Genomic DNA, 25,773 nt, shown 5'->3' on the forward strand with positions numbered 1-25,773 from the left:
GCAAAGACCCTTTCTGTCCCAAAAAATGTGTGTATTTCTCTGCAAAAGTAAATGTTCGTTCCTAAAAAAGCAGCTAGCAAGTTAAAACCATAGGATAAAATTTAGCGCTCAAAACTGTATGCGTGCAATTATTGCATTTAGTTACCAGCGATCAAACTACCCACCAACTACCGTGTTATCTGTGTTTGAGTGATATGATGCTAAGGCTAAGCTATAATCCTAGTTATCAGTGTGGAGAAGCAGTAGTCCTCTAGGTCGGTTCACCTCCTGAGCCCTGCAGAGGTGCCCTTGAGCAAGGCACAAGTCCCCCTACAAGTTGCTCATTGGGCGCTTCATGAGGGAGCTGCCCGCCCTCTGCATCCCTATTATTTGCCTGCTTACAGGCCCTGTGTGTGTGTGTGTGTGTGTGTGTGTGTGTGTGTGTGTGTGTGTGTGTGTGTGTGTGTGTGTGTGTGTGTGTGTGTGTGTGTGTGTGTGTGTGTGTGTGTGTGTGTGTGTGTGTGTGTGTGTGTGTTACATCCAGGTGAAGTCACAAAACATCAATCTAATGAGTAACATGATCAGTTTAAGCGACAGTCTTCATGACAGTTTCTCAGCTTCTGTTTTAGAGAGATGTTGATTTTTTAAAAATTGTAATTTATCGATGAGTCGAGGATGGAAAACAGAAAGACCTTCCTGCATAACACAATATAGTTTAACAGCATTACAAACTCCAGCCTCTAATGACCATCATGAAGTTGTGGTTCCACATGTGCCCACTAGAGGTAGACCCAAGCCCATTGGAGCAGCTCTGGGGGTCCCATGCTGCCAAACCCCCCTTCATACTCTGCAACCACCCAGCCCACCCTTCCCCACCCAACCCCAGAGCAGGTGCCCATGTCTGGGCCTGCCTGGCCCCTCACCCCCTTATCTGATTAATAGTACTAATCCTGGAGGAGTTCCTGCCTGCCAGAGAGGACAGCCACCAGACCAGTCAGTGACCAGACCATGAGGCACTTTAATGGTTACACCTTTCCAAAAAGGTCTCTTGGAGCCAACGGGCCTCCAGCTTGGTTTTCTGATCCTCTTTATTAACTTCAAAGGGGCAGAATTATTTATGTTAAAAAACTGTGTACTGTATACTCCCAATCCAATCTTTTAATTGAACTGTGTGTTTTTTTTTCTTCAGCCCAACACCACGAACATCACTATTATGATGAGAAAAAAAAATTCTCTGAAGGTGAGTTGTTAACAGTCAAACATGAGTCAGATGTGGGGGAATCTCTCATTTCTGGAGTTTATTCTCCTCAGGGAATATCTTCCAGGAATGACTGTCCTAGTCATTGAATCGTCCTACTTCCTGTTTGGTCTCTGCCCAGCCCTGTTTTCCCTTCATTCTGCTTTTCACCTTCACATTAGTAGAATACAAACACCCTTATCAGAAGACGAACACCCTCCCTTCCCTACTCTCTCCCCATGACCTCACCCTCCACTCACTCATTTGCATGTGTCTGTTTACATTCTTTTCCCACTCATACTCAATGCAATCCCATCCTTAACACTTCCTTTCTGCAGTAATGAAAAGGAGACTTTAAAATAAACTGATAGGCAAATGATTGCACCATATTAAAAACATCAGTCCTTCCTTTTTTTTTTTGCTTTCCAATTGAAGTCAGGTATGTGCATGGACAGGAGCAGTTACACAAATTCAATTAGCTGTTTTTTTTTTCATATCCTTCCCTCCTTTAACTGCTAGAGATGGAGGGAAAAATGGAGGTCTGGGAAATTAAAATTAAGGGTCGACGATGTGGCACATGTTGAGAGATGTACTGTACCGCTAACTGTGAGGTGGCAGGGAGATAACTCAAGAGCACCATATTTCCTCACAATTAAATGTGTTCTTCTCCTCAAGGACCCATGTGTGTTTTTGAGGCAACGTTGCTGCCATTTTCACTCCTTTAGTGCAGCTGAATCAATCTATAAGCAGCAGATTTCAGCCTTCTGTTGCTTTGGGGATATAGTAGTCAGAAATGTAAAACTTGGAACTACATCAGTGCTGCATCAGTATACTTTCTACATTGCAATTATTGGTTTCACATTGGGTTTTAGACTTAAAAGTCTATCGGTGACATTGCCAAAACAATTGGGTCATTTCTGGCTCGGTCATGCAGGGTGCAGTGCCCTCCAGGGAACCTTAAGGTGCCCTTTGTAAATTCTCATTTTTGTTTTTAATGTTCTTTACATGTGGAAACCCCCAGCCATGAAATAGTCTTTTACTGGAACCATTTTAAGTAGAAACTGAAGCAAATAGAATCATCTGGCACTGACCATCGGGTCTGGCTCAGCAGAGTAATATATGTGGTGCTGCTTCTATCTAGAATTAAAATAAAACACTAAATATAATTTGATAAGAACTGAGGTTCTACTGTTGAATGGAATAATTATGTCATATAGAACTGATGCTAGTATTGCAAGTAGCAATTATTTTTTTTAAAGTTTTGACCATTTGATGACTCATTGCATTTTAGAACACCTGCTTCATGTACCAGCGGATCTGTTTTCCACCTGAACGTCTTGTCACCACCCTTTGTGCCTCATGTCACCCCTATTCATGCTGAGATTTCAGCCCAGATATAAAGTTCTTCCAGACTCCCATGAGGATCTTTAAAAAAAAAAAAAAAAAAATTCCCCTATGCCTGCATTTAAAAAGTTAAAGTCACATGATCTTGAGATTCTTCTCGTTTTTTTCCTCCACAGCTCGAGGCTATTCGTGGACCCCCAACAACCGCCGACCGGAGAAGCTACGCGATTCGTTGAAAGAGTTGGAGGTACCCACCCTCCCTTCGCCACCCCTCCTGACACCCCCCCTCCGTCTTCTTCCTCCCTCTGGGGAATTTCAGAGTTTTCCCTTTCCAAAACGGTCGATTGATTAACAAATAGGGGCATTCTCCCCCTAGTCTCCCTCTCCCTTCACTCTCCCTGTTGTTCCAGTTTGTTCTCCTCCATCCCTCTCCTCTCTCATCACCTCTCTTTCGGCCAAGCTCTGTCATCGAGGGGGATATTTGAGGGGATCAGGGGACTGCAGGCTGCCCCCCCTCATCCCTTCTTCTCCTCCCTCCTTCCCTTCCTCTATCTCTTCCTCCTCCTACCCTTCCTCTCAGCTCATTCATCCCACTCCTCCTCCGCCCCCGTCCCCTCTGTACTTGTGGCAGCACAGACCTAGCTTTGTTTCACGGAACCTGTCTGTGGCTGTTACACACATGCACGCACCCCCCCCCCCACAACCCATCTCCCTCCTCTCACCCGTAACCATCTTCTGAAACTAGAAACACCCCATCTCACCTCCACACCCTCCCCCCCCCCCCTCCTCCTCCTCCTCCATCCCACTCTCCTCCCATCCAATCACCCCAGCTGGGTTCGGAATGTGGCAGGAATAATTACACACACACACACACACACACACACACACACACACACACACACACACACACACACACACACACACACACGTACGCACACAAGCACGCACGCACACACACACACACACACACACACACACAAGCAGTCCTTACCTGCATCTTCTTTCAACCCTCTCCCACTCCATGAGTAGGAAACTGCTGTAGTGCCCCCCCACAGTGACAAGTGTACCCCATACTACCATGATAATTAATGCATGAGTGGCAGTGGCAGTACGGCAAGATGGAAAATCACTGAATCGTAGGTTTAATGTTTAGTCTTTCCAACTTTTAGTTGGATGTCAATCCAAAGGCCATCAAGTGTTGGTCGAGGCTTCACTATCAGAACCGCATGAGGTCCGTGTTCCTCCATTGTTCCCTCTGTATTTATGTTTCTGCATGTGTTCTGTTCATTCAGGAACTGTTGCAGACGAACACCTGTGTCCACACCAGATGGAGGAAAAAGAATTGTTGCCAGGTACACACCCTCCTCTGCCCACCACCTACTGAGCACATTTAGTACACCTACACCTCTTTTCAGGGTCAGATTGTGGCAGGAGCTCAGCCCAGGCCTCAGATAAAGTGTAATGCTGTTACCAGGTCATTTAAAAACCAACAGGGAACATCTTACGTGACATCATTGTAATTAAATAACACTTTTTGATCCTTTAAGACCATTTTTCAAAATCTTGTTGGACTTCTTCGGTAATTAAATTGTGACATCACCAAGAAATACAACTGCAATGTAATAATGTGAGCATCCATCCGAGTAATTTGGTGTTCGGTATCGTGCTCTAGGACACTTTCACTACAGTGTTTCCGATTAGTGGAATGAGTCAGGGTGAGTTTAATGGTATCCTTACAACTGTGAAGGTAGACAGTGTGTCATCAGTAACGTAAAATTGGTTTTCATTGGTTCTTCAATTTGTTCAGAAAAGTTATCCCGTGTGTGTGTGTGTGTGTGTGTGTGGGGTACCTTCTAGGTGATGCTGAGCAGTGGAGTACTGGTGACTCTAATCTTAAATGGACCCCAACTCGATCAAGTGTGTGTTGACCGCACATTAGTGGGCCGACTACCAGCCAACACCATCACTGATGGTTGGTTTTACACACACTCACACACACACACACACACACACACACACACACACATATACACACACACACACACACACACACACACACACACACACAGGCACGCACACATGTATGATTCAAACAATGTACACTCTTGGTATGTGTATTTTAAATTTTATTCTTTTCTATTTGTCACTCTTAAATCCAGCATTGCTATGCAGTGCATGAAAGCCGTCACACGTGTTTTGCTGGTTCTGGTGACTTTGAAGCTGCTGATGCTTGTCAGATCTGTTGCATAATTATCACGCGCATTATGACAAAAGCAAAATCTGCTTTCACTTTAACTGTTGCGATTATTGAATTCACTTAATGACATCATGCTTGATATGTGATTTAATTCAAGATTTATTGTGACTTGAGCAGATTTAAAGATGGTTTCCTCAGTGCGGCCATACGAGTTCTCTATGCCCACAGCCCCAAAGCACACATACATACACACACATACACACACATCCACCACACTCTCTTGAACACTTTGTCACGCAAACACTCTTTCAAACCTGTACTGACACACACATAACAGGTGCCACAGGTGAGGGAGGCGACTTTGCCAGCTAATTGCGGGCAAATCCTTTTGTGCTGTGTGTGTCCAGGGGCCTTCCCTTAAGAGCATCCATCAGTGTTTTTCTTCCATTGTGCACTCCTCAAGGGATGACTGCCCCCCTACACACACTCACACACACTCACACACACACACACACTGAGCTTTCTCACTCTGCAGACCTGGCAGGAGAGAGTGAGGGACCGTGGACACTGGCAGAAATCTGCTAATTATTTCTTTCTTTCCGTATCAATTATTTGTTCATAACACCTCCCTGCTTCCGTCCAGAGTCTCAAGACACTTAATAAAGCCCCTATAACACACACACAAAGACACACACACACACACACACACATAGATACATACACATATTCATTTGCAAACAGCCCCGCACTTTTGTTTTTTTTATTTAATAGACCATGCACTTACTGTACCTCCACACACATTTACAACACACATGCACACAATGCACATACTGAAGCTCACACACACACACACACACACACACACACACACACACACACACACACACACACACACACACACACACACACACACACACACACACACACACACTCACACCCAGGTACACATAAAAACCTTCTCACCTCCCACTGGGTTCCATTCAAAACCTCAGAGGCACTAATTATTAGAGTAATAGTTGTGAGAAGGTGGGTTCCGGTGTGTGTGTGTGTGTGTGTGTGTGTGTGTGTTTGTGTGTGTGTGTGTGTGTGTGTGTGTGTGTGTGTGTGTGTGTGTGTGTGTGTGTGTGTGTCAGGGGGCTGTAATAGGTTAGTGGCTGTTCTTACATCTGTCACATGTTAAATTAGCAGGACATGTTGAGCAGAGAGCTAAAGCAGATCACACTTTTGAACACACAGTGTAACAGTTTACGATTACTTGTGTGTGTGTTTGTGTGTGTGTTTGTGGTGTTGTGATGTATAATTGGTACAAAGTGTCATATTTTAATTTTCTCTATATTGTCACTGCAATGTCAAATACCGGTAATTATAGGGCAGTATAAAAATTTCTGTTATAAATTTATCTTCCCCTAATTTTTTTGTTTTTTTATCAAATGTTAAAACATGTTATCAATTTTTTTTTCCTTTATGACCAAACTTCCCAATGTATCTTTCTTCTATTTATTATTCGATGTGCAAAAAAAGAAGAAGTACCAAGTCCTCTTATTTGAGAAACTGGTATTTGCTGCGCTGGAATATACTTTTTTTTATTGGTTAAATGAGGAATCCATTGAGCTTGTGTGAAATTGTAACGACAGAAAGTTGGAAAGCAAATTTTTCATTTTCACGTTCCCCGTATATTAAAGCTGAATAAACCTCCTCTTTGACATCAGTCAGACAACAACACAACAGACAGTGCTATTTGTTTTGAGATGCCATAAATCGGACTCACCTTCCTCTCTCATGCTCTTTTAAACTTTGCATCCTCAATGACACCAACCCCCCTGTTTCCACTGTGAGCTCCGATTGCATCACACGCAGCAGCAGATTACATATATTTTACGCCACCAAAGTATTACTGCCTTCCTTTGGCTGTCGACTGGGCCAAGCTGTGCATATGCGCCGCGATTAAGCATTCTTAAGTGATTTTTCATAGCCGGTTTCATTTACGCATGTTTAAATGTGCTTTGGTTAAGCCCATTGCCCCCTTATGTCAACATGCTGCTGAGGAGATGGCATTAAATGGATTTAGATTTGTGTGCGCTTATGTGTGTGTGCGTGTGTGTGTGTGTGTGTGTGTGTGTGTGTGTGCGTGTGCGCGCGCACACTTTTTATTCATGTGTGTGTTTCTACCTATGCATGCGAAATAGAAGTGTGCTTGCTTGAGTTACTGTATCTGCACACAGTCGAGGTGCAACACATACAGTATGAAAGGATACAAAGATATGTGTGTTCTTGAGGGTGAATAACTGTACAGTTATATACTACAACTGTGTATTTCTAGTGAGAAAGGTGTTGGTGGGGGTGTGTGTGTGTGTGTGTGTGGGGGGGGGGTCATGGTGGTCTTGCTCGTAATGCCAAATCAGCCACCTGGTCCCAGATTGGGCCACAGCCTGGCTTCATATCCCCTTCTGTCATGAATGGGATTAAACTTAATCCCGTTTATAGACACCCATAGAGATCAATACTAAACTGCATTTAACTTGATTTGTCTGTAATCTATTACAAAGATGCTTACTACTGCATTAACCGTAATTGCGGGAAGGTAAGGCAGCATTAACGGCTCTAGTTTGTAATGGTTTAAGCCTTTCTAATGTGTCTCTGACAATCCAACTTCAGCATAGAGAAATCTCACTCATTTGACCTGATTTAAGATGCTAGTTTCCCGCCCCCCCCCCTGCATTTCCAAGTAATGTTTCACTTCCCTCGTGAATATTTGCATATTAATTTGAAATTTCCACACAACGGGGTGATTTGAAGTATAATCACACCAACACCAGCATGTTTCTAAATAAACACACGGCGTGGTTAATTGGCGGTTAGATTTCTAAATCTCGGAGTGCAGCCTTACTTGTTCAGCTCAAAGCAGGATATATCTGAGAGACATGTGTAACACCCCCCCTCTCCCTCCCCCTCCATTTAATTGGTTTCATAAACAGATTAATTTGAAGGAGAGGGGGTCTTAATTGCTAATCAGCGTTTCCATGCAGCTCCTGAAGAGTTGAACAGGATCAAGAATGTTCTTCTCCCGCAAGAAGAAAAAAAAGGCCTCGGAGCCTGACGGAGGAAGAGGGAAAGAGGAGGAAAGAGATGCGAATAATACAGGATGCAGAGAAAAGGAGATGATGCACAGAGGTGTTTTGATGAGGAGGAGGAATTAGGTGAAAAGGAAAAAAAAGCTGGAGAAGAAGGGGACATATGGAATAACCACAACCAAGTTATGCTGCAGCTATGGATGTTTCAGTCGACTGAAGTGAAAATGATGAAGAGAACGTTTAGAAAACGTTGTCAGAAACGAGTGTAGGTGTTTCTAACCTTTCAGTGCTGTCATTATCTGTATTTGTTGATCATTTTGTCATAATAAAAGGCGCCTCATCGCTATACAGCTGTTTTAGTTTTGTTTTGTTTTTTGTTCTGAGTCATGACATTCAGTGACGGGTGTGGTGATGTCATTCCCAGCGCTGCTCTGTGATAGGCTGATTCTGCTGTCCTTCCTGGAGCAGAGCCAAATGGCTGCGGTCTACCTCAACCAAAAGAACCAGGACTCCCCAGAGGCTGGCAGGAGAACAGACAAACTCTCGCCTTCTGAAATCAAGGTACATACAGTGAGTGTGTGTGCATGAGTAATGTTTGTGTATGTGTGTGTGTGTGTGTGTGTGTGTGTGTGTTTACATCTGTGTTTAGAAGAAAGTGAACAGGTGTTTCATCCTCATTCAACTCCTATCTTATCCCACCTGATCTCCTACACCTCCAAATGTGTTTATTGATTAATCATGTGCAGGAATGCACCAGTAGATGCAAAAGGAGGACTTCATCTTAAGTTTTTTATACCCCTGGTTTAAATAAGGAGGGGGTTATATGAGTTGGCCACACCCACGTTTAGTTTCTGGAGCATAAATCTAAAATCATGTATTATTTTTACGCAAAACCTTCTATAAAAGAACAACCATTCTTTGAGTGGTATTCATCTCAGGTAAGGGTTTCAGTTGAATTCTTTATGTAACTATTTACTGAGTGTATTCTATTTATTATTCATCATTGTATTAAATTTAAAACATTTATATATATGATTAGCAGAGGCAACTTAAATTTTATCTTTCTCCACTGAAATCTTCATCTTCCAAGTCTTCTGTCTCCCCCCTCTTTCATCCCAGAGGCTCCACCCACCAGGAGTCGTGGCTCTGCTCGAGGTTTATGGCTGTTAAAAGGCAGTTTTTTTCTTCTTACTCATGGACGATTGCTGAGTCTCAGTAGAATAATGAGTTGGTCTGGACCTGCTCTTCATGTAAAGAGCCTTGATATAACTTGTGTTGTGATTTGGCATCATATAAATAAATTGAATTGGACTGAAGTGCACGTGCTACTTGAAGTTATGCAAGCTGTTACTGTGTGTCACCTGATGGTTGTGTTTGTAGGTGCTGGTAACAGGTCTGATTGTGTTGTTCCATTCTCCCCTTCCCCAATAGAAAACTCCACTGTTTCCTCCTTCACTAGCCGGCTAACTGCTAAACCAGGCATTATCATAGCACTGACAGGCCCTTTTGTTAACATGTGTGTGTGTGTGTGTGTGTGTGTGTGCGCGCACGTGCTTGTGTGCGTGTGTGTGTGTGTGCGCGTGAGTGTCAGTGTGTATAAAAGCAATCGTTCCTGCCATTCGTCTGTTTCCAGAAGCACAGTCCTGATAAGACCCCCCCCACACACACCCTCCACCACCACTGCCACCACCTCATATTGTACACTCCACACCTCTGTCAATGTATGTGGATGCAACCTACACACATGTGCACATGCACAACCACATACACATCGCCCTGGTCCAGTGGGCTAAGCTGGGGAAGGGAAAGTGGGAGGGGTGGGGGCGTCTTGGAAGGGGGGGGGGGACTAAACTAATCCGGCACACAGAAAGTGGTTTTTGATTATTGCTGACCAGCAAACACCAGCTGAAAAAAAAAAGACTAGTAAAGGGAGTGATGGGTATGATGGAGGGATGCAGGGGGCATTCGGAGGGGGGGAGATAGAGTGTTATTAACGCCGGTGATTTTCGGATATTTTTATTCTTTCTTCTTTTCATTGCTAATCTGTTAGTGATCTCCCGTTCAGCTGTTTGCCGCACCCCCACCCCCCCCGCCTTTATCATCAGATTTACTCCAATCAATTTCTTTTGCCTCTGTATTTTGTGTCTGAATCAAATATCCTTCCCAAGGGAGAAAGAGGGGCAGACACGGACCGCTGAACCTCAAATCAGCTCGGGTCATACAGCGCCAGCTTGTTGATTTAATAATGTTTGCATGTTTCTGTGTTGTTAGTCAATTTCTTTCTTCAATTTGTGTTGCTTTTGTGTACAAATATTCATTTCTGGAGAAGTTTTTGTCTTCCTAATTTTGCAGCAAGCCTGATACTCTTTTGCACCATGACTACGGTCTCTATCACACATCTCTGTGTGTGTGTTTGTGGGACCTAATTTGGTGCATGTTAGCCATTGACTCTGGTAACTGATTTTTAGCAAGTGTGAATGAACGGGTGTGTGTGTGAAAGTGCGCCGCAATTTTACCTGCTTAAAGCACTTCTGGATGAAACACACTTTGTTTAATGGTGCGCATGTGTTCATACACACTTTTTACATCAGCACCTCCATAAGTATGCACATGTTTATTTGTGTGCACGTGCATGCCTTCATGTATGTTTGTGTTTCTACATGATTGTGTGTGATACCCCCCAACCTCCCCCATTTGCCCCAAGCACCACGAGAGCTCATTACTGTGCCTGTCTTTGTTATGGCCCGTAGAGCATGGCGGACCTTCCCAAAAATATGCACATCACTAAAACAACAAGCCCAACAGAACAAATACATATTAGTGATGGAAGATAAAAACAAGCTTAGACATCAACAAAAACAGAAGAGGGAATGATAGAGAAAAAAATATTTGGGGCTACAGATGTTCAAGCGTCAGAGCCTACAGGTGTTGATGGAGTTAGTAGGTGTACTAAGATACTCTTAGATCACGTCATATGACAAACAGACTCCTACAAGGACAACAAAGCAACACAGGCGAACTAAACCACAAGGGGCAGGCTAGAACATTTGTGAAAGTAAAAATAAAGATCATGAGAAGAGGGAAGAATCACGCACAAGGCTGTGGATAGTGGGGGTGTCTTCAGGTGATGAAGAAAGGTGTGAAACTCTGAGGGCGTCTGGTTGCTGAGGAGACAACTTTTTACAATGTGTGTATCTGTGTGTCTAGATTGTGTGTGTGGACCTGAATGACCGGGGTCGTAGGCTCCACAGACGGGTGGGTCTCAACCGTCTCCAGGATGTGGCGCTCTGCTGGTGGGACCTGGACGAGCCCGGTGAGGGGCCGGGGGCCTGGGCTCCCACAAGCACACAAAGGAACAACCTGGTCCTGGTCAGCTGCTCACCTACTAAAGGCCTCAAGGTACATTGACACACACACACACACACACACACACACACACACACACACACACACACACAGGTCTCTCACCGAAGACTAAAAGTTTACACTAGCAATCCAACAATTTATGGCAAATTTATCACTCCCTTCTTTTGGAGCAGGAATGGAAATTGAGATGAATTGTTACCGTAAACTTTTTAAGCTCAGTTTTTTAACACACTGAAGAGCCATGAACTCAACATAAATCATAAATCCTGCTGTTTACCGCTGTATATTTCTACACAGACACCCTCTTATGCTCTCACGCTCGCACACAGAGCGAGGACACATTTGGAAAAAGCCAACAAAGCCGCTGTTTCCAGTGCAGACCCGTGTTGTGGTGGATGGGATTGGGACGGTGCGTTAGTCACCTCAAGGGTGGCGCTTCTGTGTTGCACCTTCATGCATCACCATATTAAATAAGCAGGAAGGCTAAGCTGTGGTACAGCACCAAGCAGAACACCTACACATACACATACGCACACGCTCAGACGCTCGTCGTGGTGGCCTCTGGCAAAACCTAACACATATGACCCGATTGCGTGTCAACATCAGCTTGGCCCTGTGCCGAAAGCAGATGAAAGATTCCAAATTACCGAACCGGGCTTAACTCGGCTCCTCGTATCACGTACCTTGATAAGCATATGCAAAATATTCACCATACGAGTGAGAGAAGGGAGTCTGCAGGAGGGAGGAAAGATGAGCGTTGCCAATTGCATTCAAGGAAAACAAATTCACACAGGAGAGAGTGAGGGAGGGTGGATTGGGATTGTGGAGTCGGGGGGGGGGGGAGGACTTGAATATTGAAATAAGCAAAGCAGATGTTGTTTGCCGTTTTTTTCCGCTTCTTGTTTTTGGAATGCTCTCCACATTTATCACACTCCTTCACCTAGTTTATTCTCTCCGTCTCCGTCACCACCCCACCCTCCACCCCAAATCTTCCTCTCCTCCTTCTCCTCCTTCCTTCCTTCTTCCACGCTTCAACAACATTAAAGTCTCTTCATGGGGCTGCAGCATCGTGCTCTAATGAAAGCGTTTGTTGTCATTTTTCAGCAGCGCGGTGTGAAATTAAGCGAGCAGTTTATGTAAGAGCCATGGCGGGAATCAAACGCCGGGCACACATCGGGAGACGCCAGCTACTTCAATCACTTCAAGCTCATATATATGTTCCTTTTGTTCAGTTTGCTATCTGCCGCACTAAGCCAATTTTCTAGCCAGTCTCTCGGCATTTAAAAAAAAGTCTGATTTCTTTCCCTATGTGGTCTTAATTCGTATGCCCCCCCCCCACACCCCACCATGCTGATAAGTGGAGCCACGGCACGGAGGGAGGTGGAGGGTGGGAAGAAGAGGAAAAAACACATACATAGTTTTTATGCAGGCAGTTAACGTTTTTAATTATCATTTCCTTCATGCCCCCTTCTCTCCCCCCCCACACACACACACATAAACACACACAAATGCACACATAAACCATTTTCTAGATATTAATAATTTAAATGAAAACACCAGATGGATATTTGCTTGCTTTTCGTAGTCGTATTTGTTTGTTGTGTACGTCACGCTTTGCAAGCAAACATTCTTTAAGCACATATCAAGAAAGTTTGATTTCTGTTATCTCTATTGTAAATGACTTTATCACTCTGCTGACTGTTAAATTGCATAATGTGTGTCACAAGTATAGAGAAAATACATAATTTGATCTGCCCTTCAACACTATGATGAAATGCGCACCAAAAGCTAGGCTAATTTACCTCTACAGTATTAAAATAAAGCTGCTGTTTTGCAGACCTATATAGTACATAGACAAGATTTAATTTGCAGCCATGTGCCATAATCATAATTTAGACCATGGACGGATGAGATGTGGAGTCCAAACGGCTGTATTTCCTTTATAAAAATCACGCAGGAAACACATCTGTCCCAATGAGTAATGCTGCCTCTCCTCTGCCTTTACCTTCATAATCATGACAGTTTAAGGTTTGAGGAATATTTCTACCAGTAACCCAGCTGTGCTCCTGCATTTTTTCACATCAGCAGCTCAGCATTCACACGCGTCAAACTTCCCACTGCCCCTCAACGCCCCTCATCCCTTCATCCCTCGACTCTTCTCTGAGTCCCTCCGTCTCTCTGCCCGTTTCTCCCCGTCTTTCTCTGCTCCGTGAGCTGGAAAATTGGCTTCAAAAGGCCACTGCTGTGAACAAGGGCCAGCCACACAGTTGGGCCCGTCCGCTTTATCTTTCACGCCATGGAGGGGGGAGAAAAGGTGCTGGTGAGAGAGAGACAAGAAGAATGGAGAAGAATAGTTCTGACCAGTCACTGAAACCAATAAGCAGAAGAAAGCTACTTACTAGAGGCCTCTCTCTTTTTCTCTCTGTCTCCCTCTCTCTCTTCTTGTCTGTTTCTCTCTCTCTTTCTCTTCTATATTCGCATCCTTCTGTCATGTCTCCATCCCCCCCTCCCATTGCTTCCTCTTACTAACCTCCATTCTTTCTTTCTCATCGTTTTTTTGTGCATTTTTCTTCCTATTTGTCTGTCTCTTTTGCAGTCCAGATCACGCCCTCCATTGACTGTCAGAATTATGGTGAACAGTATCAGACCAAAGCTATAGAAAACTTTGTCAGACTTTTTTTTTTTTTTTGGCAAATGGGTTACACTTGGAAGAAAAGTGATTTTTAAGCGTGAAACAACAGCCAAATGATTGCACTGGATTATTAACATGTGTATCAACTCAATATCAGTGTGCGTTTGTGGTTTGGAATCATGAGCGGATCAATACTCTAGTCTGTTTAGTTAAATCACAAATTTGATCACAAAATCAAAGGAGATTTAAAAGATCCTAAAATGTGTTGAGGTTGGATTTAGTGCTGGTCACATATTATTGAGGGTGACTCATATAAATGAATAAAATGACATTATAAACCAACTGTGAGACATATCGTATCCTCAAACTCTCATGTAACATTTTTGATCCTTTCTGGACAATGCTTTGTGTTTGGAGTCCAGCAATGAAATGTCCTTTATTAAATATTGTGGTCAAGATTTTTAGCTTTCCCTTAAATGAATAAATGCTCAATTTCCCATCATGAGATTTAAAATCAATTGACCAGCAGCAATGTGAATGCATTGAACGTGTCATCTTTTGCCTAGATCTTGCACGGGTTTTTGTATGTGTCAAAATAAAATTAAAAAAACCCACACACAAATTGCTCTTTAACTCCCATCAGCTGCAGGTTGAACCGAGGTGTGTTGTATTTTCTGAATGCCTGTGAGCTGTATCTGACATCCCTCCCCCCCTCCTTCCCTTGGAGGGTCACCTATCGGGGGAAGGCAGAGCTGAATCAGCTGCACCTCATCCCTGACAGCGCCATGGTGGCATGCTGGCACAGCGGGCACCAGCAAGCTGGGCATGAGATGAAAAGCTGAGAGGATGAGATGTAGTTGGGGGGTCAGGGGGTTTGTGGAATTGAAGTTGGTCTGCAGCAGCATTCTGCGGGACGGTCTGGGTGAGTCTTCATCTGCTCTGTGTTGGGGTGCAAGTTTATTTCATTCATGTGTCACTTTGTCCCTGCAGAAATGTAGCTACCCAGTGAACTGCACCCCCCTATAAGATAGTCTTCCCTTACATGAATTGAGCCCCTCTCTCGTCCTGCCTCAAATAAACACACATATGCACACACACACACACCCCACCCCAACCAAGGGGAGCAGCAGGAGCTAGCTCTGGGGGATTATGGAAGAGGAAAAAAAAGCTTTCAGGAGGACAGTCATCTGCTTTTCTCCTGCTGTAGACCATGGGCAGGCAAAAAAAAAAAAAACTCTCTTCCTCCTAAGTCCCTTTTTGGCAGTGACTGCCAAAAAAACAGGGCCGGGCAGCTTTGTGAAAGGAAGGCAGGCAGGCAGCAGATCCCTCTTTCTGTCTGCACGGCGAAAAGAAATGAGCTCATTTAGCCAAAGCTGCCACGGTCAATGCGGGGCTCTGATAGAGGCTTTGGTAAGGTGAAATCCCTCCTTAAAAGCTCTGTTAGTGCCCGTGGAAGTGTTGGGCTGCTGTTTAGTGAAGGCTGTTGTCTCCTGTCATCCACCTCCAGTTCCCAGGTTCCTCGTGGGTGTTTTTATCGGCAGCACCACCCGTGACAAGGCCACATCTCCGCCTTGCTTTGCAGGGCCTTTATGCCCACTCCCACCCACTGGATGTGGTTCAGAAGGGAATAATCTAAATTCTGGATTTGATCATTGGTCAAATAATTCTGAGCTTTCCTCTTTGTGTTGAAAAGCTTGTTTCTTGTCATTCGCCGTGTTTGGTGCTGAACTCTTGGCTCCTCACACAGGTAAACAGAGGAAGCTATTTATCGCTGGGTGCCAAGCCATGGCATGCTCAGGGAGATGATGTTATTGACCTTGAATTAAATTGGAGCTGTTATCATCAACTGTCTTGATTGACAGCCTGGTGTTTATGAGCAATTTGGAGGCTCTGGGGTTTTTTTTTCCATCTCCAGGGGCTTTGGTGCTTCTGCCGTGACTCATTTCTCTGTCTGTCTCTCCGTTGGCATTGTTGCTCTCGCTGTCTCTCTCTCTCTCTCATTCCCTTTGTTCATAAACAGGTCAGTTCATTACCAACACCTGCACAACTTACTGTCTTCAATTCCTGAAGAGAAGAACGTGTCCAAACAACAGCAAGATAATGAGATCAAGATCGAGATGTATTGCCTAAACAATTTTCAGTGACACTTAACTGTTGAGAGGCTGCTGACTGATTCTCCTTCTAATCACTCCTGCTTTCAACACATTTGATCATTTAAGGATACTAATGGAATGCAAACCAAGTGAAGCAACACAGCAAATGTTTAGTTATTTGAATTTAGAAGTATACAGTTGCCATGTTTTTCAGCACAACAGTCAAATGAGTGTGTCGTCAATACTATAGTTTCATCTGTTATTAGAATCCATATTGGTTATTTCAGAATTTTATTCTCCTGTTAGCTGCAGTATGTTCTGAAGGCCGAGAAGACTTGGATCTTTAGAACAATTTGAGAAACCTTGCTTTAAATCAAAAAGTCTCTGCAGCAGTATTTTGAAATGAATGCTAATATAGGGAAGCTAAAATATTCAGTATGATACTGACGTTGCGTCTTCAAATGGGGTAATAAATGTGGAAAAACTGAGTTTAGCATGAAAGCCGGCTAACACTTTCACATCGACAAATGTATAAACAGGGACTACACCAGCCATAAATGTGATTAGTTTATCAGCTTCCTAGGTATTTAAATTTTAAATATGGCTGAAGAAAAAATAGTGTTTCCATTTCTGAATCCTTTTTATGTCTTCTAGGGTGCTTTGGTGAAGATTCAAAATTACTTATATATTCAAAAATTCAGAGTCTGTACAGGATAAATATGGAAAGAAAATGTGACAAACTCTTCACCTCTAAATGCGCTTTATATGAATTAGCTTCAGTACATAAAAAGATGAATTGTACCTCACAGTCACCTGAGATGATCGGCATGCAGACTTGGGATGAAGTCCATCTCTCTTTATGCAATCAGTCTCCTTCACCCATCCAGACATAGAACTGACAGCAGGCTGTTTGACAGACTTTAAATCATCACACATGTAGGCGCTTCTCCTAATCACGACTTCATTCACTGCATTGTGACAAGTGAATTGGTCCACTTACTAATATCACTTTACAGTGTTGCTGATAAAAGTCCATTTCTGCTTTAGATGTAGCCCCAACAAACTGGATCAAATTCATCCAGAAAAACAAAAATCTTACTTTTTGGCCTTATGAACCACAAATTATGCAAATACAAGCATAACACGTGTCTCATTGCTAAGTGCACCCCCCTGAGCGGAGGCAGATCCAGTGATGCTGACCGCATTTCAACAAGACGGCTTGTTGTGCCTGTTAAAAATCTCTTTGATGAAGAGTTTTTTTTTAAAAAAGAGCAGTCTTTTCCCTATTATGTTCAAAGGCTTCGCCCTCTGGATGGAGGATTCTTGTGGATGCAATTTGGCCTGGTTGGTGACCACTGCTGGAAAAGCAAAGTGGGAGGAATCGCACACGCCATTAGGATTCGTCATCTGGGGATAGCATGGCCTCACAGTTGCTAATTTAAACTCAATGTAGAAATACAAAGAATGAGAAGTTCACAGTTTATTTGTCTTCAGCCTGCAAGTTTTCCACAGATTTTATTTAGAACCAACAATTCATGCATGCATCTTTTGTAACATCATATGTACGAATATGTCATTGGAAATGTTTGTGTTGTCATCCTGTGTAGAAAAATTAGCTTATCAAAGACATGTTAAACACATTAGGCTGTACCAGTGTGCATCTGTTGATCCCTGTTCGTCTCCTCCCTCTGAAAGGTCCTCTGTTCTGTCCGGACTGAAGGTAACCCCCTGAACTGCTGCTTCAGCCTGCTCCAGCCCTACCAGCTGCTAACGGTCGAGGTACCTCCAGGATCCCCGGAACTCAAAGAGGGGTCCTGGGCCGACACCCATGTGTACGAATGTGCACGAGAGCGCCTGCACCACCTGTCCGCCACACACATCTCACTACCATCCCACCCCATCTCCTGCTCACGTCACCCCAGTGAGACCGCACTTCTGCTGGGGTTAGCTGACTCCTCATTGGTCCTGCATGACCAGAGACGGGGGGTCTCTCTCCTGGCCTCCTGCGCTGTGCCACCCACAATCCTCGCCTGGCACCCTGCTGGAGCCATGGTCGTGGTAGGGGGAGGGCAGGGGGAGCTGGTGTGCTTTGATGTCGGATTGGCACCTGTTAGCGTGGCGCTGGTGGCAGAGGAGGCGGCTTCAGCCGCCGTGCTCAGACTTCAGGAACACCTACGCTGCAGCGGAGGTCTGGAAGGACTGCAGTGGGGGTCAAGCCCTGAAGGAGGCCCAGAGGGAGTGGATACTCTGATGCTTACCTTCCATGGGGGGCCACTGGCTGCCTTGAGATTCAGACTAGGTGCGTGAAGCGATGTTCAGAGTACCGTTTGTTGTTTTTTTTGTTTTTTTTGAAAGAAATGTAGAAATTTCAGGAACAGAAGACAAAATTTAATATTTGTTAAAAGCTAACAGCTATTTCCTGCATTGATTAATGTGTTAATCAGTTTCCAATTTATTGATTAAGTAATCAGTCTAAAATAGAGGGAATATCAACAGATCTTTTGGTTTGTTCAACCAATAATCCCAAAAATGTTGAGACACTCAATATGTAGTGACTTGTGAGAAAATTTGAAGCACAGCTAAAAATTTAATGTAGATTATCAATGATTATTTTGAGCAGGTGTTTGATAATTGATTGATGGGTCGATCTTGCATGAACCCCCCCCTCCTCCTTTCAGAGATTTTCTCTCTCTTGTATGTGAACCCCTTTGACAAAATATGGCCGCCAAATGGGCCGACCTCTTCGCCAGTGAGGGAAGTTAATTTGTTGACGGGCGGGAAGGTTAGCAGAAGTCATGCTCTCAGAGGTCATTCAATAATCGCCCCGGGGCAAGAGCCCCCCCAGGTGCATTCTGGGATGCATTTTTCCGATAAATCGTTTACAGTGACTACACAGTCCCTTGGGGCCCCCAGATAAAGTTTGCCAATCAAAGATTTTTTTTTTATGAAGCAGACACCTCAGCACCTCTAACACACATGGGTGACCACGCTCGTTCGCTCTCACGCACACTCATCTACACACATTCCAGCGACTTTAATTGTGACTTTGGAAAGAAGATGTGACGGCGGCACGCGGCTCTCAGCTGAAGTTTGAAAGCAGGGAATGCGGGGGCGGATGGAGGAAGGTGGGAGATTCTGTGCATTTGAGTTTGTGTGCGTTTGCCTGTGTGTGAAAGGAAAGGGAGGGTGTCTTCCAACAATAGCTTCCCGCTCTCTGATCGTCTGCCAAGGTTTTTGATGAAGAAAGTCACTGCGCATTTTTCCTCCATGATAATTCTCCCCCCTCCACAAACCCCAAAACACACACACGCACAAACACACACGTATTCTTCTATTTTTGTGTATCTATGCACACACACATGCACACACACACACACACACACACTCCAACTCATTTGTTTGTTTGCGCTCTGTATTGACTTGTTTCGTATGGCCCGTTACATGACAGAAGGAACGAGTCGGGAGGCGGCGAGGAAGAAAGCCTTGGCCGAGCTCCAGCGTCTCTTTTTTTCCATAGGAGGCAGCCCTCCCTGGTCCACCATCCCCCCCCCACCTTAACCCTCCTGCCTGCACTGACTTATCTCATGTGGGCACACGTTGGCCGCAGCTGGGCCTTCACCGGTACAGGATGTGGAAGGGCAGACCAGGGAACGTGCAACACAAGGAAAAAGGCTTCTTATTTTAGCGATAAGACTTCAGTTAAATGTTGTTGATGCTTAATGATGAATTACATAATGGAGTCCAAATGATGTGAAACAGAGGGGGGGGGGGGACGGGGACGGAAGGTGGTGATGTATGTTGATATTTCAATTTTTGTGACATGCTAAAGTAGAAAAATATTTACTTCTCGGACTTCTTCGATTTCAAACACGACCAGTTTGTCTGACTCTTCTCGTTGGACTTTTTCATTTTTAGATGTTTTAATTACTTAAAGAAAAAGGATTCCACAGAAATCACCTGTGATTGACTAAATATTGTCAATTCAGCAGATTAGGTTTTGTTTTTGTTTGTTTTCTTAAGACAAGGGTACTGTCCTGCTACCATTTATTACCTTTGTGTTGAATTCTGGTTGACTTCAGCGACGACAGGTGTAGGGCAGGACTGAATATTTTTGGCAGCCGAATGATCGGTTGTCTCTGCTTAGATTAGATTAACACATAGTGGGAATTTACATTCAGTCAGGGGATCAGCCAAACTCTTAGACATAAAAAAGTCTAAAGTAAATCAAACAAGCAAAGATAAATGAAGTAAATTACAGAAAATCCCATACACAAACAGTTTAGTCTGTTGATCACATGATCTAACAACAACACAATGTCAAGATTTTAGACAGAATTATTCATTTTAATGTACATTTTGATCCATTGAAAGTTTTCCAAACTTGCACTATTTTTTCATTTACTGTATATTTGATTGTGGAAAATTTTCATTTCCTCTGATTTTTTTAAATTTCAGTCTAGAAAGTAGAAAAGACATTCATTCATTCATTCATTCATTCATTTCATAATAAACAATAATAACCCGAGCTAACTCTATGTGACAGGGACTTTCACCGGTGGTCAGATGGGTCCTGGGGAGCTGCTCCATCAGTGGATGCGCTTTGGCCGGGTCAGAGAGGCCCTGGGTATCCTGGAGGCCATGGACTGGAGCATCATGGGAGATGAATGCTACAGAGGCCTGAGCTCAGTTGCCAATCACCTGCTCAGGCTGGAGCTGAACGCAGAGAGAGAAGGTTGGTTGAATCTTTAACATGAGTCATTTCTGTAAATTTAGAATTAACATAATTTGACAATAAGAGTTTGACGTTTTATTTTTTATGACTATGAAACTTCAGATTTCAGCTCAAAATTCTTGAATCCAATCGGCCTAAAGCTTTTTGTTAAATTTTCACATTCTAAATTTTGCATGAGCACTTCTCTGCATAGCCACTGACAAGTAATGCAGCCCTGCGTCTTTATGTCATTTATTTATTTATTTGTTTGTTTGTTTTTCTGCTGTTTTCAGCACAACTGGAAGCAGCTCTGGGTGTGTTTTATGCCCCTCCAGCCCCTCTCTCGGATATGGTGATACTCGAGTACAGGGAGCCAATCAGCAAATACGCCCGTCGATTCTTTCACCACCTCCTGAGGTAGCGCACCTTATATGCTGTTGCTGTGGTTTGCAATTTATTTATTAAAATCCTTTATTACCCTTAGGTCAGCTACAGTACTTATATTATTTCTTTTGTTCATAGATTAACAGAACATTTCATTCTGATTGTCAACATGCAGAATACCAGAATACCCGCTCCCCCTCATTTAAAACAAGGCCTTTCAGAAAATGACATCCATTGAAGATAGCGTTGAATACAGCTTATTTTCAACACTGTTTCCATTTTAAGAATCCAAAAAAGAAATGGCTTTTGAATGTCCTCACACACTGATACGGCTCCAGTCATTCATGAGGCAAAGCACGTCACTCTCACCTGTTTAGGCTGTTGTTTCATTTTCCCTTCTGCCATGAGAGCCTTTTGAAATGCCTGTTTGACTGAAATAGACCCTGTTGTTCCCACACACTGCTGCTTACTGCTCTCCATCCTGCAGATACGTCCTGTTTTTTATTCTTTCTTTTTTTTTTTATCATCTATTTCTTTCTCCTTCTCTGTAGCAGGGCTTGAGCGTTGTTTGGCATCCCTCCTCTCCTCTCTTATCACCTACCTGCATTCTTTTTCTCTCCATCGCCATCAAATGAAGGAAGCCCCCTCTCCTCCTCCTCCTCCTCCTCCTCCTCCTCCTCCTGTTTGTGTTTGTTTTCTTTCATGTTGGCTCTAGACATGGAAAGTTAAGGTTTTTGGTGCTGAGGAATACAACATCATCTCTCTGTCCCTCTCTGTCTCTGAGCTTTAATTTTTGGATAATAGGATGTACTACTACTCTAAATTATTAATGGTTTTGTATGAAGAGGTGTTTGTGGATTTAGGTGGATTTTTGTGAAAACTATAGAGAGAAAGATGCATATACAAGTTCCTCCGGGATTAATAAAGTATCTATCTATCTATCTATCTATCTATCTATCTATCTACTTTTCCCGACATTTAATCGACTTTTTCAATTTAACAGAATTAGGAACTTTGTGTAATACAGTGATCCCTCGTGACTCACGGTTAATGCGTTCCAGGAGCCCCCATCAAATAACGACATTCAGCGATACAGCGATAAACTATTAATTTTATTATTAACTGTAATTTAAACGTTTATGAACCCTCCCTATACTGATATTAAACCATCTTCTATCTGTATTACCTTTTCCCTCAATCTTATAGATTAGTCAAAGCAATTTTAAGTGTTTCTTTAATACATGTAAGTGCGCTGCGTTCCGTGAGTCTTGGGACGCAGTGCACTTACGCAGCCAATAGAATGCGTGTACGGTATCACGTGACTACCTACTAAAAATCCGCAATGAGGTGAAGCTGGGCATCTTGAAGCGCAAATACGCGAGGGATTACCGTATTCATCACGGTTTCTTATGACTGTCTTTGCTCTTTTTCAGACACCAGCGTTTTGAAAAGGCCTTCCTTCTTGCCCTCGATTTAGAGGCCAAAGATTTATTTATGGTGAGTGGAAAACAAATTTCATCTAAATTGCTTCCTTTTAAATAAAATGACTCACATTTTGTCTAAAAGTATCTCAATCTATGCTGCTTTCAGTCGAGCACTGGTCCCAGTAAGAGGTGTTATTAGGGTCGGTTTGTTTAGGAGCCTCCACATCTGATCCTGTGGTATTAGGACATGTCCGTGATGGGATGCTCTACATTTCTTGTAATCCCTTCTGTAAAAGTCTGTCCATTCTCAGCACTGCGCACAGTGGCTGCTATGAAGTCAATGAATTGCTCATTGTCACGTATTTGATGCAGTGTTTCAATTTTCTTTTCAAGCTGTGCGATTCTCTCAGTCGGTCGCTCAGACTTCTCACCACTCACAGACTTCGTCATCATATCCTTGCACTAATCCCAGGTCACAGATGCAGCAAAACGCTTGTGCCGTTCGGAGGTCCTGCTCACACACTGTTGAAGAATTAATTAAGATGATGAAAGAGTAACTGTGGTTGTAGTGGTCCGTGTTTTCCCAGTGATTTACAGGTATCCCATCTGCCTGATGAAGGCAGATAGCCACTCATGTGAACGTTTGTGAACAGGAGGACAGTTTGCTAGATCGTTGACATAGTTACACAACAAGGAAATAAAGTGAAACAGAAGAAAGGAAGCGATGTCTTTCAAATTCAGTCTGTCAGTCAGAGAATCGAACCTAGCCATGTGGCAGAGTGATGGTGTCTAAACTTCAGGGGGTCACCAACATTTTAGCTTTTCATTTGCTGTTGTACTCACATGATTGTCTGTGTGTGTGTGTGTGTGTGTGTGTGTGTGTGTGTGTGTGTGTGTGTGTGTGTGTGTGTGTGCGTGTGCGTGTGCGTGTGTGTTGCGTGTCAGAGAGCAGGTGTGATCTCAGTATGGGCCCCTATCTTTTCATGACTTCCGTGGCCTCGGCTCGGCCTTCTCTCCTCTCCCTGTTCCTCCCTCTAACTTGCTCTTTCTTCCACTCCATGGTGAAATGCTCTTCTATGTGTTTGACCCCCTTTTCATGGGGCCCCTTTTGCTCCATACTCCACCAACACCCTAGACATGAATACACACACACACACACACACACACACACACACACACACACGCTCCCTCAATCACACTGATAGCACCAGTTCCAATTACCTCCCCACTAAGTAGTGCTGCTGGGAAGCCGAATTGAAAAGGTGGAGTCAAGCCTCTGGACCTTGAAAGTGCGCAAAGGAAGGAAGGGAGTGCAGGGAGGAGAGGAGGGAGTAGAGGTGTACATGGCGAGTTGTATAAAAAAAAAAGGTGGTGGGGGGAGGTGGACCTTCCTCTGTCGCATAGGAGACAAGGAGGTGAAACGGGAGACGAGCGCAGAGATGGAGGTGGATGGAAGCACATTTGCTCGGTTTGATCAGAATTCAGCGAGTGTCAGTGACTGTCATCATGGAACTGCACAAAATAACACTCAGATCTTTTACTTCTGAAATATTTAAAGTAAAATGATAAATGTTATACACCGGGAACACTTGTACTGTGAGGCGGGGTGTTATCCATCATTTTCCCAACGGTCCTTTAAAGTGCAGAGACCAAATAGGACAGATTCTCGCATCCATTTCTGTTGTTTGAGCAGCAGATTTTCTTTTATTTTTTTTGCTTTTCTCTTAAATTTAAAACATATATGCTGAAAATGAAAGGACTTTAACGCAACGCATTTCAAATCAAGAAAAACATTCAAATGATTTTCCTTCTTTCACTCCTACACGTGTGATGCAAGCGACAAAACTTGATAGCCTTAGTTAATCTCCGTGCCAATCGCTCACAACGAGAATTTTCAAGCACTTATTTTTGCCTCACTGACTAAGAGAGCATTGACTCATCGTCTTGAAAGAGTGACAGAGAGAAAGAGGACGATAAGGATGTTGACATTTCACCCTTTGCTCTGTCCTTGGCTCTAATTAGGTTGTGTTGTTGCTTTAACCTGCTGGTCGGCAAATTGAGTTGAGGTGAAAGGGGTTAATGAGGGCAACCCCCACCTTCACCCGAGTCTTTCTATCTCCCAAACTGGCTCACAGAACTCAGTAACGCACCGTCGACTTAATAAAATGAACACACTCAGACCCACACATGGCTAACATGGACACCCCTCACCTCTCCTAGAGACACCCAGCAAGAGACCCTCCCCATCACCCTCCAGGCCCCATTGTTTCCCCGCTAACAATAGAGGCCCTCTGAGCCTTTTTCCCCCAAAAAAAGAATCCTTTTGTTCAAATGAAACACTTCAGTGTTGAGCTAAATTGAAGGGGAGGAGGTTTTTTGCTGGTGGCGGGGGTGTTCTAAGGGGAGGGGGCGGGGGGGCCGTTGAGGAGTACATGTAGAGAGTTACCAAGTCACTCATGTTTGTTTGTTTCTTCATAAACTGTTATTTGATAATGAGTTTGAAAATGGATCCGATTAGCTCATCCTTCAGCAAAGTCAAGCCGACAGCAAAATTTTTTTTTATTCCTTCTCCTCCTTTGCCTCCTTCTCTTTTTTTCCCCCTCTTTGTGGATCTTTGCCTCTTGATGTAGCTTGTTAATTAAATCGAATCGTCTGATATCCGAATCTGACGACAGCTCTTTTGTTCCCCTATGAGGGCTTGTTCTGTTCCCTGTTAGATACGCTAGCAGTAAGGCAAGCAGAGGCTGTCGGGTTCAACCCTTATCTTCCTTCCTTATCTGACGCCCCGGTTTGGTGGTGCTGGAGGAAGAGGAGGAGGAGGAGGAGGAGGTATTGCACCCTGTCGGCAATAAGCTCATTGTTGTTACTCAGATGAGTAATTAGTGTCATTAAAACGTGAAGTCATTAACTCCTATCTGATAAACGTGTTAAAAACAAGGCTCCTGGATAACAGGTGTGTCAGAAAACATTTGTGTATCTGTGTGTGTGTGTGTGTGTGTGTGTGTGTGTGTGTGTGTCTTTGCGTGTCTCTATGCAGGTTCAGCAAATGTGCCCATGTCCAGGGATTATGTTAATTAGAGAAAATGTATTTTTCACGTTCGCACTCTTGTGCGTGCGTGGATTCCTGCCCAGCCTCCTTGTCGACATCTGATTCGAATGATTGTCTTGGCGAAGGAACATTCCACCCGAAAAGACCACCCCCCCCCCCCTTCAATTCTCCTTAATAAATGACACACGCGTATTCTCATGATTCCTGTGTATAACTGACTAAATGTTCCCCATTTGAGTGTGATGATTTTTTCAGAAGTCACAAATAAGTCTGAAAGTTTCATTAT

At 43.7% G+C, this 25,773-nt stretch overlaps 1 protein-coding gene across 10 annotated transcripts in view; it reads left to right on the forward strand.

Annotated features, from left to right (window-relative positions):
* The window catches only part of wdpcp (WD repeat containing planar cell polarity effector), a 58,487-nt gene that overhangs the window by 17,909 nt on the left and 14,805 nt on the right, over nt 1–25,773 (forward strand). For all 10 annotated transcript variants that reach the window (XR_011037267.1, XR_011037265.1, XR_011037266.1 and 7 more), the window contains 10 exons: nt 1,169–1,219; nt 2,737–2,807; nt 3,853–3,912; nt 4,418–4,532; nt 8,253–8,389; nt 11,036–11,227; nt 17,615–18,218; nt 20,463–20,651; nt 20,924–21,047; nt 22,448–22,511. Coding sequence is in view for 7 of the 10 variants with exons in the window: in XM_068326674.1 (XP_068182775.1) it covers nt 1,169–1,219; nt 2,737–2,807; nt 3,853–3,912; nt 4,418–4,532; nt 8,253–8,389; nt 11,036–11,227; nt 17,615–18,218; nt 20,463–20,651; nt 20,924–21,047; nt 22,448–22,511 (1,607 nt within the window). In the remaining 3 variants the exon portion in view is untranslated. The remainder of the gene's footprint in view (nt 1–1,168; nt 1,220–2,736; nt 2,808–3,852; nt 3,913–4,417; nt 4,533–8,252; nt 8,390–11,035; nt 11,228–17,614; nt 18,219–20,462; nt 20,652–20,923; nt 21,048–22,447; nt 22,512–25,773) is intronic.

Source organism: Antennarius striatus, chromosome 11, assembly GCF_040054535.1.
Source record: "Antennarius striatus isolate MH-2024 chromosome 11, ASM4005453v1, whole genome shotgun sequence".
NCBI lineage: Eukaryota > Metazoa > Chordata > Actinopteri > Lophiiformes > Antennariidae > Antennarius > Antennarius striatus.